Source organism: Protopterus annectens, chromosome 5.part0 (genome assembly GCF_019279795.1).
Source record: "Protopterus annectens isolate FY-2018-M chromosome 5.part0, PAN1.0, whole genome shotgun sequence".
NCBI classification, from domain to species: domain Eukaryota; kingdom Metazoa; phylum Chordata; order Ceratodontiformes; family Protopteridae; genus Protopterus; species Protopterus annectens.
The window spans coordinates 1631739148-1631756492 of record NC_056735.1 but is presented as its reverse complement, the minus strand read 5'-3'; the positions used below and the strand labels follow the sequence as shown (position 1 = coordinate 1631756492).

The window sequence follows — 17345 nt, the reverse complement described above, 5'->3', positions numbered from 1 at the left end:
TTTCACACATTTAATTTCTTGACCAAGCAGATAATCACTTGTGAAAAGCATAAACATTAAAACTTGCTAAGCTAGCATTCTGCCAGGGTCAAAGATCAGCTTTACTTCAAGCCACACTGCAGTTTCAAAACTACTTACATTTACACATGAATTAATCTGTACTGTTATATGATTAATAGAATAAAATGCATTGTATACTACTTTGCTTTTAAACTAGCATTTATCATATATTCAAATACACATTTTTGTAACAGTTAGATCTTGCACAACTGTACTTTTTCTTCTCCCTTCTACAGAAGATGCCCCCTATAGTAAGTATGTTTTAGTAGTACTATGGAGTTTTTTTCCTTTGTGAAGATCAGAAGACTGTGTTCTGCTTTAGTGTTTACAGCTGGTTTACCTGCTGACGTCTTCGCTTAAAGAAAAAGGCAGGCTCCACCCGAAGTGTGTTCGGCTGCTGTAAATAGTCAGGCCAGAATTGACATGCTTGTAGCTAATCCCATATAGGTGATATTTTTTTGTAGTGTTTTTTTTTTCTTTTTGAAGGTACTTCTGTGGTAAACATCCTCATGCATCTGTGGATTTTTTTTTAGTAATGTGTACTGTTCAGTCCCTCCATTTAACTTTGGTCATTGTAAATCAGCTGTTGTCCTCTGACAGTCTTAGAACATACTTTGTGTGTTTTACAGCAGCAGGTCATTGCAATCTGTGCTCGTTAACATTTTTGAGGAGGGGCTACAGATCCCTTTCCCATATCTTAAATGGAAATGTATTTGTATAGACTTGATGAAATTTGAAGCATGCATTTATGAGGCGTTTCTTTGTGGTGTTGCACTTGGAGGATTGGTGACTTGGAGTTCTTCTTTGGGTGGGGGTGTGGGGTTCTTTTGGAAATGTATAGTGGAATATGTTTACTTGTTTTCTTGGCTAATTTGAACAGCAAGTACCTCATTCATTTTTCTGAAATTGATTGCAGTTACGAGTTTAGAATACCTATTTATATTTTATAATCCTATATGTTTTATAGATTCTAATTTTCCTTTTTTTTTTTACCAATTTCTGCCTTGTTCAGCAGTTTTTCTGGAGACAGTATGCAGCAAACAAGTATACTGCAGTCAAGTATGCAGCAGCCAAGTGTACAGCAAGCCAGTGTGCCACAGTCTGACCTTCCACAACCTGGATTAACACAGCCTACTCTGCCGCAGCCTACTGTGCCACGGCCTACTATGCAGCAGTTTGGCATTCCACAGTCTAGCATTCAGCAAGTTGTTTATGCGTCACATCTTCCTCCAGTTTCTTCGCAGCTCCCTCCACAGATTCCTCAACAGATTTCTTTACAAATTCCTCAGCAGCTTCCTCTGCAACTCCCCTTGCAACTCCCTCCACATATTCCACCGCAGCTTCCTTTGCAGATGACACCTCAACTTCCACAACAGTATCCTCTCCAAATACCACAACAGCATCCTCTTGGAATTCCGCAGCAGCATCATTTGCAAATTCCACCACAGCATCCTCTGCAGCATCCCCTGCAGTTTCCGCCTCAGATCCCACTACAACACCCTCAAATTCCACTGCAGCATCCACAGATTGTGCCGCAGCATCCTTCACAGTTGCTGCCACAGATTCAGCTGCAGCATCTTCCTCAGACACCACCCCAACAGCCTCCTCAGACACCACCACAGCATCCTCCTCAGACGCCACCACAGCCTCCGTCACAAACTCCACCACAGCATCCAAATGTGGAGAATTTTCAGCAGCGATCAGCAGAACCACAGACTGAATCTTCACATCAGCAAGTTAGTGCATTAAGAAATGTTTTGCTTCTGCTTATTTTTGCTTTTTCTAAAAAAAAAAAAAAAAAAAAAAATGTAAATTTATATAGAAAGTGTGTTCTGAAATCCATAGAATTTTGCTTGGACGGGTGTATTGCTGTGTCCTTCTGAAATGTAGGCTGCTTATGATATGAGGCAAGGATGGTGTTTGTAGCAAAATTAAGGTTTGGAAATGAAAAACTGAGGTTAGACTGAAATGTAAGGTTGTGATGCTGGGAACGTGTTGGGGGAAAGATAAGAGGAAAGTCAAGGGAGAAATTGAAAACTTTAAACTAGCTGAGTAATTCCTTTAGGTATGTTTGGGGAAAAGAAATTGATTTTTAGCTTGGTATATTTGTCCTGGAGTTTGCTATTGTGGGCAGTGTGGCTCATGTAGAAGTATTTAGCGAGTAGTTCACAATACTGATTAGCTGTGAAGCCAGGTAACGTACCTACAGGGGGCATTGTTCTGATGGTACAAGCATTAGTTGTCTTTTGAGGGGTGGCTACTAAGAGGAAGCAATGGTTATTGTGACTGCATGAATTGTTGAGGTCTTTTTATGTTTGTAGTCCTCATCTGTAGACTTTCATTTAGCAGGTAATTGAGGATGGGGAGGTGCCTCAAAAATTGGAAAACTGGGCATTACTTCTGTAGCAGATGGGGTTCTAGTTGGGAGGCAGAGACCTACTTGCTAATTAGCCTAACCTCACTTGTGTGTGTGTGTGTGTGTGGGGGGGGGGGGGTGGCTTACACATGGTCAGTTTTGTAAGTTGTTATAATAAAGATGGTTACTTGAATGTCGGCCAGCTTGGATTTATGAAGGAAGCAGTCATAACCAGTATCGCTGGTAAACAGTGGTTGGAAGGGCGGATCAGGGAATTGGTTGGGTGGACACTTAAATCTTGGAGAAGCCTGTGGTTCTTTTGTAAATGTTTTCTTAGATTACAAGTAATGAAAGTTAGTGGAGTTAGGATGACTTTAAGGTTTTGAGAGTTGGAACTGTTATGTTTTACATTGCAATGCAGATGTTTGTGAACCATATCTGTGCAGTTTAGGTTATTTGTTTACAAGTTGAATGACTGTGAGGGAAGTGAGTACTGCAGGGAAGTATGTGACTTAAAGCAAATTATTTGTACATTAATAATTTGTTTAATGCTAAAAATTTCACGATGGTTTACTTTTGCAGGTGTGTTGTGAAAAATGAAAGTAGAGATGCAATTTTTTTTGATCTTTCAGTGGCATGAATCAGTTTTTCATTACATAGACTTCTGTCTAGTCAGGTAAGACTTTACAAAAAATGTTAAGTTGCATTTCAGTGCGTTGTCACTTCTGAGTGGGCTCATACTATAAGGCCACATTCAGTTACAGCCAGGACAATGTAGAGAAAAAGCAGATGAACAGGACGACGTAAGTCACTGATGCAGTATTCCAAACGCATGGTTTATCTGCAGGGGTTCCTAAGTCTTCTATAAGCTGTTTGTCTAGCATATGACCTCAGCCCGTGACCATAGGGGTATATAAGCTGACGTATCAGCATAAATCCTCAGACCATCTCACCTCTAGCCCAAATGCAGGTCTTGCACTTGTCGGTCTGATCCTCTCGTGGTTTTGTACTGTAAGCCTTCTCTGATTCAGATATGTGCCTTGTTGGGGAGCCTTCCTTTTTTGTTTGTGCTGTTTATCTGTGATTTTGTTAGATGTCAGCTAGGATGGGAAGATACTTCTGTATTAGGCAGATACTCTATAAAGACAACCATTCCCATTGCCTTTTTTGCTTATGCAGAGCATGACTACAAATCTTGTTCCATCTGCCAGTCATTCTTACCCAGTGACTTTGCAGTCCCATTTGTCATTTCATAGATTCCTGGAAGGTCAGTGTCTGGAGCAGGTGGCCCAGTCTGATGGCAGACCCCTTCTGCTCCTGATTTATCATGTGTCCTAAAGAAACTACTCAGAAGGCCTAGATGATGTTCATCGTGCATACAGCTGCAGTCATAACAGATGGGTTCTCCTGCCGTCAGGCGGGTCCTCGGTCGGCCGAATTCCAAAGTCTAGGTCCGGCGTCGGTTGTCGTCGCTTCTTCCCTGACGTCAGTGCAACAGGGGTATAAAGGAACCAGCCGACGCCATTTTCTTCAGTCTTTCTTGCCGCGCGGTGCCCGAAGCAGAAGCAGTTCGCAAGTGCCGGTCGGCCAGCTGCTGAGATTACGAAAATTTGGAAACCAAAGTCTTCTTAAAAGCCAAGTACCCCGTTGGGGAAACTTTTCTTGCCTCAGACCGATGTCAGACAAAGTTAATAATTGTATTTCTTGTGGGAAGCAAATACCGCATAAGGATTTCCATTCCCTCTGTATACCTTGTTTAGGCCCAGACCACCTAAAGCCGACTACACGTGGTCCGCTTCTCAGCGAGGCGCCTACGCAGCCTCTGATTACCGACTACACTTCTTTGACGGTGTCTCCTGTGCCCGAGGTCGCAGGCTCCTTGGCCCACACCCCGACTACAGATACCGAAGCCACTCTTGGCGTTGAAACTAAGAATGTGGACAGGTCCACCTCCACTCAAGGTGTCTTCAGACCTTCCTCTTCTTTCTCCATGAAGGCTTTCACAAAGCCTAAAGCAACCATGCACCCTAAGAGACCAGATACACAGGGCCCATCTCCAGGCCCCATGTCTAAGAAAAACAGATGCTTAAAATGGCTGAGGATTTAATTTAATCAGAGGTTCTCAGCCCCCACCGGACAAAAGGCCCAGAGTGGAGGAATTTTCCTCCTCCTCTGATCAGGGCTCCATTATTTCAGAGCACTCTGATCAGGAACATTCTTACTCCCCTTTTGAAGACTCTGATGTGGAGGAGTCCATCCCTTCTGTATCCCCCCCTGAGGATTATTCATTTGGGGAAACTTTGCATACCTTAAGGGAACACTTCCACTGGGAAGGCCAGGATTATTCAGATTCCAAGAAAAGGCTCAGGGAATGTCTCTTGTTACCTCGGCACAGGCCTCTGGCTATACCTCCTGTCTTGGACATCCTAGATGATGTTTACTCGGAGGCCTGCCTTAACCCGGACTCTCTACCTCCTGCTCCAGTTAAGCCTGACCGGTACTACAGGGTTCCTGACTCGCACCAATTTCTATACAAAAGCCATGCTGCTGACCCAGAAACCATCTCACAGGGCCCCAAGGGAGTTAAGGCCTCCATTGCCAAAAATCCATTGCCCTCAGAGAGAGATTCCAGATCCTTAGAAAGGTGGGGAAAAAAGGTATATACCTCTGCTACCTTATCCATGAGGGCCTTAAACTGTCAGTTTCATATGCTAACATACCAACAGTTTTTGTTATCACAATTGAAAAGTAAAATGTCACAACCTGAACAACCAGACTTGAAGGAGTTGCAGGATTTGATGCATAGTGCAGAACAAGTGGGTAAGCATACCTTACAATGTGGTTTTGATGCTCTAGAGGCCTCATGTAGAGCTGCTGTTACAGCATCAGTCATACGTAGGCATGCCTGGCTCAAGGAACAAGCTTTGCCTGATCATGTCAAAGCTAAATTACTAGACGCCCCTCTTCAAATGGATGTACTATTTGGTGCTAATGCTGAGGAGGTATTAAGGAAAATGGAGGAAAAGGCTAAATCAATGCAAACTGTGAAAGAATTTCTACAGGTTCAACCCCCACGTTGTAGTAGAAATTGGCCTTCCAAAAACTGGTCCTTTCCTGCCACAGACAGACCCCAAAGAGGCAGATACAGGCGCCAGAGGGGCAGAGGACAATCCCAAGGATCATATAGAGGCAGACAATGGCAAGCTCCTACACAGAGGTGGTGAGGACAACTCGCAATCTTTCAGAAAGCAAACCCAATGACTTCCCCCTTTGCATGCCAACCAGGTCTCAAATGGCAGCCCCCTTAGGAGGAAAGCTGGCATTATTTTCAAAAAATTGGCATGTCACAAAGGACAAATGGATCCTGGACATTATAAACAGAGGCTACAAATTCCATTTTCACACCCTTCCAAAAATGAGAGGCATGCCAAACCTGCCACACAATCAAAGGGCAGAAGCACAAAGGCAAATTACAGATCTCATAAACATGAAAGCTATTCAAGAGGTACCTAAGCACGAACAAGGTCAAGGTTTTTATTCCAGGCTATTTCTGGTGCCAAGGAAGGGAAAAGATTGGAGACCTATTTTGGATCTATCCATCCTAAACACATTTCTACTCGCACAAAATTCAAGATGCTCACTCTACAGCAACTTCTTCCCATGCTGGGCAAGGAGTCTTGGCTGGTAACATTGGACTTCAAGGAGGCATACCTGCATGTCCCAATCAGACAAAATTGCAGAAGGTACCTCAGATTTTTTGCAGGTTCAACCCATTATCAATTCTCTGCATTGCCCTTTGGCTTATCTACTGCGCCCAGAGTATTCACGAAATGCCTGGCATCAGTAATTGCCTACTGCAGACTTCAAGGGATACAAATATACCCCTATTTGGACGACTGCCTGATCCAAACGGACAGCAAGCACATTCTTATGAAACATCTGGCTTATGTAATAATGTTATTCAACTCTCTGGGATACACAGTCAACAAAAAGAAATCAAGGCTAATACCCTCTCGGAAGATAATTTTCCTGGGTGCCAATTTGGACACAAACACCCAGATGGCCTACCTCACGCCAGAGAAGCAGGGGCAACTAATTCAATACTTCAGAACACTAGCAAATTGCACCAGGCTGACTGCAAGGAAAATCCTGCAGGCTCTGGGATTCATGGCATCTTGCATCTTACTAATCCCATGTGCAAAGCTGCATATGAGGAAACTACAATGGTACCTGAAAAACACATGGTCTCAACACAGCCACAGTTTGGAAACAATAATACCACTAATTCCATGTCTGCAAAAGGAATTTCTGTGGTGGGCTCAAGCATGTCAAACACAATTCTTCCATTCAGCAAGCCTCAAGCAAATCAAGTCATCACAACAGACGCCTCGGACTACGCCTGGGGGGTGCACATGACAGATCGGTGCATTCAGGGCAAATGGTCCCAAAAAGAAAAGCACCTTCACATCAATCAAAAAGAAATGCTAGCAGTAATAAATGCTATTATAGCTTTCAAGGACCTTCTACAACCAGCCAACTATTGATAAGAACGGACAACACCACAGTTGTGGTACATAAACAGGGAGGAACACATTCTTGCCCCCTATGCAGACTGGCCGTGTCACTTTGCAACATGGCCATGGACTTACAAATGGAACTACAAGCACAGTACTTGCCAGACAAGGAAAACACGCTGGCAGACCACCTAAGCAGGAATATGACAGATCCACACGAATGGAAATTGCATCCAAAAGTTTTTACAGAAATAATCCAAGAATGGGGAAGGACAGACATAGATCTCTCTGCCTCCCTCAAGAATCATCAATTGACAAATTTCTGCTCAAGGATCTTCCATCCAAAGGCCTGGAGAGTGGACGCTCTCTTTCATTTGGACATCAGTGACAGTTTATGCCTTCCCTCCTCTTCCTCTGCTGCCCAAAGTTCTATTAAAGACCAAAGCAGACAGACCAAAGATGATTCTCATTGCTCTAGACTGGCCAAGGCAGCACTGGTACCCACTCCTGAGGAGCCTGACGCATTCCCCACCATGGACCCTGCCTCTAATGCCTCTTCTGACTCGGCACAGTTTCAAAACTCTTCACAGCCAGCTAAAAACACTCAATCTATCCGCATGGAAGATTCCTTAGCAGCACAACAGGCCCTACTCTCCAAGGAGGTGCAGGATGTCATTTTGGAGGCCAGAAGGCCATCAACTAGAAAAGCTTACTCTGCAAAATGGAAACGTTTTTGTGTCTGGAATGAGAAAAAGGGCCAGGATCCTGGAAAACTGAATTTACCTCAAATTCTACAGTATTTGGCTGAACTGCTAAGCAGTGGACTTCATCAAAATCCATGCCTCAGCCATTTCTGCAGAATACAACACTGATCCACCTTTATTCTCTCACCCTCTCAAGACAGATGTTCTTCATCTCACATTGCTGCAGTCCTTACATATGGGTAGTCCGCTGTCCTCGGTCGGCCCGAATACCAAAGTATTAGGCTGATGTCGGTCATGGGCGCTCAGATCTGACATCAGAGCGTCAGGGTATAAAGGCGCATGACCGACGTCATATCCCCAGTCTTTTTTGCCGCATGGTCCGATGCAGAAGCAGCGTTTGCAAGTGCCGTTCGACGTTCTGAAATTTTCGTATTCTGAGTTTCAGACCGAAACCAAGTTGGGCTAAGTACCCCGTTGGGGAATATTTTTGTTTTTTCTTGCATCAGTTAATTCCGGATGTCAGAAAAAGTGAATAATTGTATTTCTTGTGGGAAACAGATACCGCATAGGGATTACCACTCTCTTTGTATTCCTTGTTTGGGACCTGAGCACGACGTAGTCGGGTGTCGCTTTTGTGCTAGGTTTAATAAGTGCACCATTAAACGTAGGTTAGATTGCGCTAGGCTTGTCTTCGGTAAGCGGTGTAATTATAACATGCCGTCGGATCCTCCGCCCGCTACCGCGAAGAAGCGCAAAGACAAATCTTTAAAGTCCAGACAGGTTGAGTCGTCCGTTCCGGACGCCGGTTCTTTAGAAACTACGGTGGAATCTGTGGATCCAGCCGAGGTTTCAGTTGAGTCTCAGGGGGAGGCTTTAATTTTGCAAGATGTTGCCTCTCAGGAGTCAGGTCAGGCTGAGGGGGCCTCTCAGGTTGCTGTTCTCCCTTCCTTGCCTAAGGTGGTTAGGCCTTCTCCTTCTGTCTCTAAGGCTCCTTCCAAAGGTAGGCGTGGTTTGCCTTCCACGGGTGTCAGTCCTAGTTCTGCAGATTCTGTACCTAAAAAACACATGCTTAAAATGGCAGAAGATTTAATTTCTTTAATCTGAGGTTCTATGCCCCCTCCTGATAAGAGGCCTAGGGTGGAGCCAGAGGTGGAAAGTTTGGAGCAGGCTTCAGATTACTCAGTCTTCGGCTGAAGACATTCAGTATTTTCCTCCTTATTCAGATTCAGATGCAGAGGATTCCTCTCCTTCTGCTTCTCCTCCAGAGGATTTTTCTTTTTCAGAAACCCTGCATTCTATGAGGGAACATTTTAAATGGGAAGGTCAGGATTTCTCAGATTCCCGAAAGAGGCTTAGGGAATTTTTGTTTTTACCGCAACATAGGCCCTTGGCTATACCTCCTGTTTTGGATGTTGTCCAAGACGTTTTCTCCGAGGCTTCCCTTAATCCAGACTCTCTGCCTCCTGCGCCAGTTAAGCCAGACAGGTATTACAGAGTACCGGAGGCCCATAAATATCTGTATAAGAGTCCAAGGGCTGACCCAGAAACTATTAGCCAGGGACCTAAGGGTGTCAGGGCTTCGGTTGTAAAGAATCCAGTTCCTATAGATAGAGGCTAGAGCTTTGGATAGATGGGGTAAGAAAGTGTATACCTCTTCTAATTTAGCAATGAGGGCTTTGAATTGCCAGTTTCATATGGTGAAGTATCAGAATTTTCTCCTTACTAATCTAAAATCTAAAGTGGATGCTTTGGCAGAGGGCATAGAGTGAAAAGAATTACAGGATTTGGTGCATGCCTCTGAACAGGTGGGTAAGCATTCTTTGCAGTGTGGTTTCGATGCTTTACAGGCTTCTTCCAGGGTGGCTGCCACTGGTTCAGTTATTCGCAGGCACGCCTGGCTTAAGGATCAGAATTTGTCAGAGCATGTTAAAACTAGAATTTTGGATGCTCCTTTACAATCTGAAGTTTTGTTTGGTTCTCCTGTGGAGTCTGTCTTGAAGAAAATGGAAGACAAGGCTAAGTCTATGCAGACTGTTAAAGATTTTTTGCAGGTACAGCCTCCTAAGTTTAGCAGGAATTGGCCTACTAAGGGATGGGCTTATCCTTCTGATTCACAGTCTAGGGGTAGATCTAGACGTGGTAGGGGCAGAGCTCAGAGTACTTTCAGGCCTAGAACGTGGAGTTCACCTGCACAATCTACAGGTGAGGGCAGGGGCCAGTCCTTTCGTAAACAGGCCCAATGATCTGCATTTTCAGCTGCCAGATTCTTCCTGTCTGGCAGCTCCTTTGGGAGGAAAGTTGGCACTCCAAGCAAAACTGGCTTTTAGTCACCCATGACAAATGGGTGTTGGACATTATAGACCGAGGCTACAAGTTTTATTTCCATACATTGCCTCCTTTCAAAGGCATGCCAGACGTTCCTCCTCAGCAAAGGGTAGAGGCGCACAAGCAGATTTCTTTACTTCTTCAAATGGGGGCTATACAGCAGGTCCCTCTGTCAGAAGTGGGCCTAGGTTTTTATTCTCGCCTGTTTCTAGTACCAAAGAAAGGAAACACTTGGAGGCCGATTTTGGATTTATCTATCCTCAACACATACCTAGACATTCCAAAATTCAAAATGTTAACGTTGCAACAACTTCTACCTCTGTTGGGCAAAGATCACTGGATGGTAACTCTGGATCTCAAAGAGGCTTATCTTCCTGTTCCTATCAGGCCCAGTTGCAGGAGGTACCTGCGTTTTCGGGCTGGGACTTTACATTATCAGTTCTCTGCATTGCCCTTTGGCTTATTTATTGCGCCCAGATTGTTCACAAAGGTTCTGGCTCCAGTGATAGCCTTCTTACGGTTAAGAGGAATACAAATTTATCCTTACCTGGACGATTGCCTGATTCTTGCTCAAGACAAGGACGAACTTCTTCATCATCTACAGTATGTGATGGCAGTGTTAAGGTGCCTAGGGTATTCTGTGAACGAAACAAAGTCCAGTCTAGTACCCTCTCAGGAAATGTGCTTTCTGGGTGTGAGACTGAATACAGCTTCCCAGATGGCTTTTTTGACCCCGGACAAGCAAAAGAACCTTACTCTTTACTTCCATCAATTGTCTCTACGGTCCAGGCTGACTGCAAGGACAGTCCTTCAAGCCTTGGGGTTCATGGCATCTTGTATTCTGGTGCTTCCCAATGCCAAACTGCATATGAGGAAGCTACAATGGTATCTCAAATATGTATGGACACAACACTGCCAAGATCTGGACACTGTCATTCAAATAATACCTTGCATTCAAAAGGAATTTTTGTGGTGGGCTCAGGAATGTCACCTAAACAAGGGACTCTCTGTGACCCGACCAGAGGCGAGTCAGATTTTAACGACAGATGCTTCGGACAAGGCTTGGGGAGCACACCTCAATGGAAAGTGGGTTCAAGACACGTGGCCTGCCAGACTTCAACATTTACATATCAACTTGAAGGAGATGTTAGCAGTCCAATTTGCATTGATGGCTTTCAAGGATTTACTTCACCCAGGGCAAGTGTTGATTCAAACAGACAACACAACTGTCATGTGGTACATCAACAAGCAAGGGGGAACCCATTCGTACCCTCTTTGCAGGCAAGCAATGATTTTGTGGGAGACTGCTCTGTTTACACCTCAATCTTCAGGCAAGGTTTCTACCAGGAGCACAGAACTCCTTAGCAGATGTTTTGAGCAGACAGATAGTGGATCCCCACGAGTGGAAATTGGATCCTCATGTATTTGAAAATTGACAGTGATATGGGGAACTCCAGACATAGATCTGTTCGCTTCTCCACTAAATTTCCAGTTGCCAAAGTTTTGCACAAAGATGTTTCATCCCACAGCTTGGAAAGTGGATGCTCTATCATTCAGTTGGAGCAATCTTCACGTCTATGCCTTTCCGCCTCTGCCTCTCCTCCCCAAGGTACTCTTGAAGGTCAGACAAGACAAGCCCTCCATGATTCTAATAGCTCCGGATTGGCCTCGACAGCACTGGTACCCTCTGCTGAGGAGTTTAGTACGGGAGCCTCCATGGCCTTTGCCTTCGATTCCGCACCTTTTGTCACAGGAGAGCAATCATTTCCTCAATGTCAGGATTCAGTCCCTGCATCTGACAGCCTGGCATATTCTGTTCTAGACCCTGGAGGGTCGCAGCTTCCACAACAAGTTTTGAATGTTATTTTGGAGGCCAGGAGGCCTAGTACAAGGAAAGTTTATGCTGATAAATGGAGGAGATTTTTAATTTGTAGCAATACAAAGGGCTTTGATGCTTCCAGTGCTGATTTAAGTGTTTCTCTTCAATATCTTACAGAATTATTAGACAAGGGTTTGTCTTTCTCCTCTATAAAAGTTCATGCTGCAGCCATTTCTGCTCACTATGACTGTGACCCTCCATTATTCTCTCATCCTTTGTTTAAGCAATTTCTTAGAGGGGCAAAGAATATAAGACCCCCACGTAGAGCTCCTACTCCTGCCTGGGATCTCAATTTTGTGTTGGAAAAACTTACTTTACCTCCTTTTGAACCTGCAGCTACTGCGGAGTTAAAGTTTTTGTCTTGGAAGACTGCTTTTTTGTTGGCCATTACGTCTGCTAGAAGGGTTTCTGAATTACAGGCTCTTATGGCAGTTGAACCCTTCCTAATTTTTCATAAGGATAGAGTATCTCTGCGTACTAATCCTACTTTTATTCCTAAAGTGGTTTCAAATGTGGCCTTGAACCAATCAATTCATTTGCCTACTTTTTATGCAGATCCCCAAAATAAAGGGGAGAAAATTTTGCACACTTTGGATATTCACAGGCAGTTGCTTTATTATTTGAGCAGGACTAAAGGGTTCAGACAGTCTCAGCAGTTGTTTGTTTCTTTTGCTTTGGGTTCTCAGGGTAAACCTGTTTCAAAATAAACTATTTCTAAGTGGATTGGCTTTTGTATTGCTTTTTGTTGTTCTCATCATGGTAAGGAGATTCCGGCTGGAATCAGACCTCACTCCACTAGGGCTACTGCCACTTCTACAGCTTTTTTTAAGGGGAGTAGCTACTAAAGATATTTTGGAAGCAGCTACTTGGAGTGCAGTGCATACCTTTTCTAAACATTACCACCTTCCTCTTTATTCCAAATCTAGGGCTGGATTTGCCACTGCAATCTTACAGGGCATTTTGGCAGCTCCCAATGCTTTATGATTTTGCCAGCCTCCCTTTACCTCTGCTTTGGGATTCTACCCATATGTAAGGACTGCAGCAATGTGAGATGAAGAACATAGTACAGTTTTGTACCTACCATAAATGTAGATGTTCGAAGATCCACATTGCTGCAGTCCAATTTACCCTCCCTCCTTCCCTTCTGTAGTTTGGAATGGTTGTATGGTTTGGGTGGTAGCTGTTATTTGTACATGTCTTTTGGGGAAGTATTCTATTTTTGGCTGTGGCCTTTCCTTTTAGGGCCTTCTGACATCTGGGGCAAGAAAAGACTGGGGATATGACGTCGGTCATGCGCCTTTATACCCTGACGCTCTGATGTCAGATCTGAGCGCCCATGACCGACGTCAGCCTAATACTTTGGTATTCGGGCCGACCGAGGACAGCGGACTACCCATATGTAAGGACTGCAGCAATGTGGATCTTCGAACATCTACATTTATGGTAGGTACAAAACTGTACTTTTTTCAGAGGGGCTAAGAATTTAAGGCCTCCAAGGAAACAACCAATACCTGCTTGGAATCTTAATTTCATTCTGGAAAAACTGACCTTGCCTCCCTTTGAGCCAGCTGCCTCGTCAGATTTACAATATTTGTCCTGGAAAACAGCTTTCCTTCTGGCTATCACCTCAGCTCGTAGAGTTTCATAACTACAGGCTCTCATGGCTGGTCCAGCCTTTTATCATCTTCCATCAGGACAGAGTTTCCTTACGAACCAACCCGTCCTTTATGCCTAAAGTGGTATCCAGGGTAGCTTTAAATCAGGCCATACATTTACCTACTTTATATCCTAATCCTCAAAACAAAGGGGAGAGATTACTACATTCCTTGGACATCCACAGACAACTGCGTTATTATTTGGACAGAACAAAGCCTTTCAGAAAATCAGAACAGCTCTTTGTGGCCTATGCAGTAGGAGCTCAAGGGAAGCCAATTTCCAAACGGACAATCTCAAAATGGATAGCCCACTGCATACGCTTTTGCTATTCCTTTCATGGCAAAACTGTTCCTACAGGCATTAGAACTCATTCCACCAGGGCCACAACCACCTCTGCAGCTTTCCTCGGAGTTCCTACCAAGGATATTTTGGAAGCAGCCACTTGGAGTTCTGTGCATACCTTCTCCAAGCACTACAACCTACCATTATACTCCAAATCTAGAGCAGGCTTTGCCACTGCAGTCTTGCAGGGCATTTTGGCTCCTCCTAGTTCCACCTAGTGCCTACCACCCCTTTCTTAGCTTTGGGATTCTACCCATCTGTTATGACTGCAGCTGTATGCACGATGAACATAGAACAGTTTTGTACCTACCATAAATGTAGATGTTTGAGTGCTAATACAGCTGCAGTCCAGGTTTCCCTCCCTCCTTCCCCTCTTGGGACAGGCCTATAGGCTAACACATCCTCATACAACCTGATTGGGGTTTTCATTTATGATTTATTTGCTTGCAACTACTGTATTTTGATTATATTGCACTGCATTATCACACAAATTTATGTATTGCCTTCCTTCTGGGGGCACCTGACATCTGGGGCAAAAAAAACTGAAGAAAATGGCGTCGTTTGGTTCCTTTATACCCCTGTCGCACTGACGTCCGGGAAGAAGCGACGAGAACCGACGCCGGACCTAGACTTTGGAGTTCGGCCGACCGAGGACCCGCCTGACGGCAGGAGAACCCATCTGTTATGACTGCAGCTGTATTAGCACTCTAACATCTACATTTATGGTAGGTACAAAACTGTACTTTCTTAGTGTTTCACTGTTGCAGTCATCACACTTGGGTTATCTGCCTGCAGGTAGCCTTCCTTCAGCCCGAATACCAGAGTTAGGATTTCTGCATCGGATGCTGTTGCCTCTTCCATGACGTCAGGGGTATAAAACCTGCAGCAGATGCCATTACATCAGCTTTTCTTGCCGTGCGGGAGCCCGAAGTAGGAGGAGTTCTCAAGTGCCGGTCGGCCGCTACCTGACATTTGTTTTTCGAGTTTCAAACCTGAAGTCTTCTAAAGCCAAGTACCTCGTTGGGGATTCTTTTTTCTTGCTCTAACCGATGTCAAACAAAGTTAACAATTGTCTTGCCTGTGGAAAGCAAATGTCCCAGAGATTTTCATTCTTGCTGTTTAGGCCCAGACCATGACGTCCCTCGATGTCAGTTTTGTGCCTTGTTTAACGCCCAAAGTATCTGTCGTTGGCTATCTTTGTTGCTAAATTCTTTTGCTGTCTTATTCCAAAATGGCTTCGGTAAACCATTAGACTACCAATCTTCCGAAAAAACGTAAGGATAGACAGACCGCATAGGTCCAAAACTGCCGACTACTTTCGTTAAGCTAGTCTCTAGTCCGCCAGTACTCAGTGAGGCACCTTCGCAGCCCCTGATACCCACTTCTACAGATTCGCAGGCCTCTGCTGAGACCCATTCGGAGTCCGGTATGCTGCGAAATGCTTCGATTATGGAACTTGCGGATGTTTCTACCTTGGATGGGTCCAGAGCCACTGTGCAGCCACCGGCTTCTGAGGGTGTGTTCTGACTTTCCGATGTTCGCATTAAACCAACTACTTCATTACCAGCAAAATCAGCAAACGCCAGTTCCTTCAGTGTCTTGGGAACCCGTTCTCCAACCAGCAATAGCAGAAATCCTAGAAATCTTAACAAAACGCCAGTCCACCAAAAAGCGATAAAAAGCAGTAAAGTCTGTTTTATTACATCCAGTGTAACATCCAAGTTAAGCTCTTTCACTTGCATCACAGTGAGCTTCATCAGAACTACGAAACTCTAACTGACATGCATTTAAATAACTTATTTGGCGCCAAAAAATACAACAGCAACAATCATTTAAAGTGATACAGTAAGAACTATAATATACAATTTTACTCAGTCTATGACTGACTAATATCCTAAAATCACTTGATAAAACTTGTGCAAAATCGCAAGTCTTTAAAAATCAAATAAACTATTTAAAATAAACTATTTAAAAATCAAATGAGCTATGTGAAGATCAAATGAACTGAGGGTTTGGATGCTTTCGCTAATAGCATCAGAAAATACGCTGATTTTTGATTTGGACACCAATTGCCTTTTGATAGATATGATGTCTTTGGTACTTGATTACAACTACATTTTTTATGAAGGAGAATTTTTCGGACAAACTAGGGGCATAGCTATGGGAGCAGCTTGTGCTCCCATATACGCGAACCTGGTCATGGTAGACTGTGCTTATATGAAAAATGTGAAATATGCTAGGTACCTGGATGACATCTATATCTTATGGGAAGGTGGTGAATCAGCATTAGAACTATTTTTGGATTTTATAAATCAGAGTAGCAGTTATCTTAAGTTTACTTATTCCAAGAATTATAGTGGTGTCCCTTATCTTGATACTTTTGTTTCCTAATGTGAGAATGTATTTAAATCTAGAATATATCGGAAAAACACATTTTCAAATAGTTATCTAGAATATTCTAGTAATCATCCTAAAAAGCAATGTTAATATATATAAAGGGCAACTTATTCATGCAATAAGGATGACATCAGACTATCAGGAGATGTTGGAAGAGGTATCTTGCATCACGTCACTATTTAAGGAAAGAGGTTATGATAGTGGTTTGATGTCTAAAGTTAGCAATTATGCCATTAGTGAATGGGGTGGTAAGTATAAAACCCTATTAGGTTTTAACCATAAATATAACACAATGATGTATAATAGTAATATTGCTCACAATTATACTGATGGAATGATTAAAGAAGACACTACTTTTAAGAGTGTTTATTTTGGAATATAGTCCATATTTAGGTAAAATTATGAACATATTCAAAAACAATTGGAATATTCTTGCAGATCGATAAATTGCTTCAGTATTGGGTAGTGGCCCCCAGTTTGTTAGTGGGAAAGAATATTAAGAGCTACTTAGAGGGTTTCGGTGTAGGGTAGACAATAATTAGCACACAACTAAATGTGGTGCGTGTAGACAGTGCAGTTCTATATAGGTTCAAAAGACTATATTAGATAATGTCACTCAAACAGAAATTAGATTCAAGCATGGAAATTGTCAAAGCAAAATGGTTATGTATTGCTAAATGTATGGCTTGTTTGGGATATTATATAGGCAAAACAGAAAATTTAATAAACGCATTTATTCACAACTTCATTGTATTAAAACTAAGGACATTAACAATGCCTTATATAGGCATATAAATAAGTGTGGTGAAGGGCATTTTTTTAAATTTGCAATATTGGATAATGTAGTTATAGATTCTAGGGGGGGTAATTTTAAGGGATTATTATCTTATAAAGAATTACTATGGCAAATATATACTGATGCCTCTACCCCACCTGGACTTAACGATTTTATATCTATTAAACTTTTGTTAGCTTTGAATTGATTTTTAAAATAGTTCATTTGATCTTCACATTGCTAGTTTCATTTGATTTTTAAATAGTTTATTTTTAATAGTTTATTTGATTTTTAAAGACTTGTGATTTTGCACAAGTTTTATCAAGTGATTTTAGGA

General features: G+C 43.1%; 1 protein-coding gene across 1 annotated transcript in view; it reads left to right on the top strand.

The window, feature by feature from the left end:
• The window catches only part of LOC122802398 (SR-related and CTD-associated factor 4-like), a 1636555-nt gene that overhangs the window by 1009493 nt on the left and 609717 nt on the right, over window positions 1-17345 (top strand). The window contains exon 10 of the mRNA XM_044072023.1: window positions 1073-1940. Within this exon, the coding sequence (XP_043927958.1) occupies window positions 1073-1940 (868 nt within the window). The remainder of the gene's footprint in view (window positions 1-1072; window positions 1941-17345) is intronic.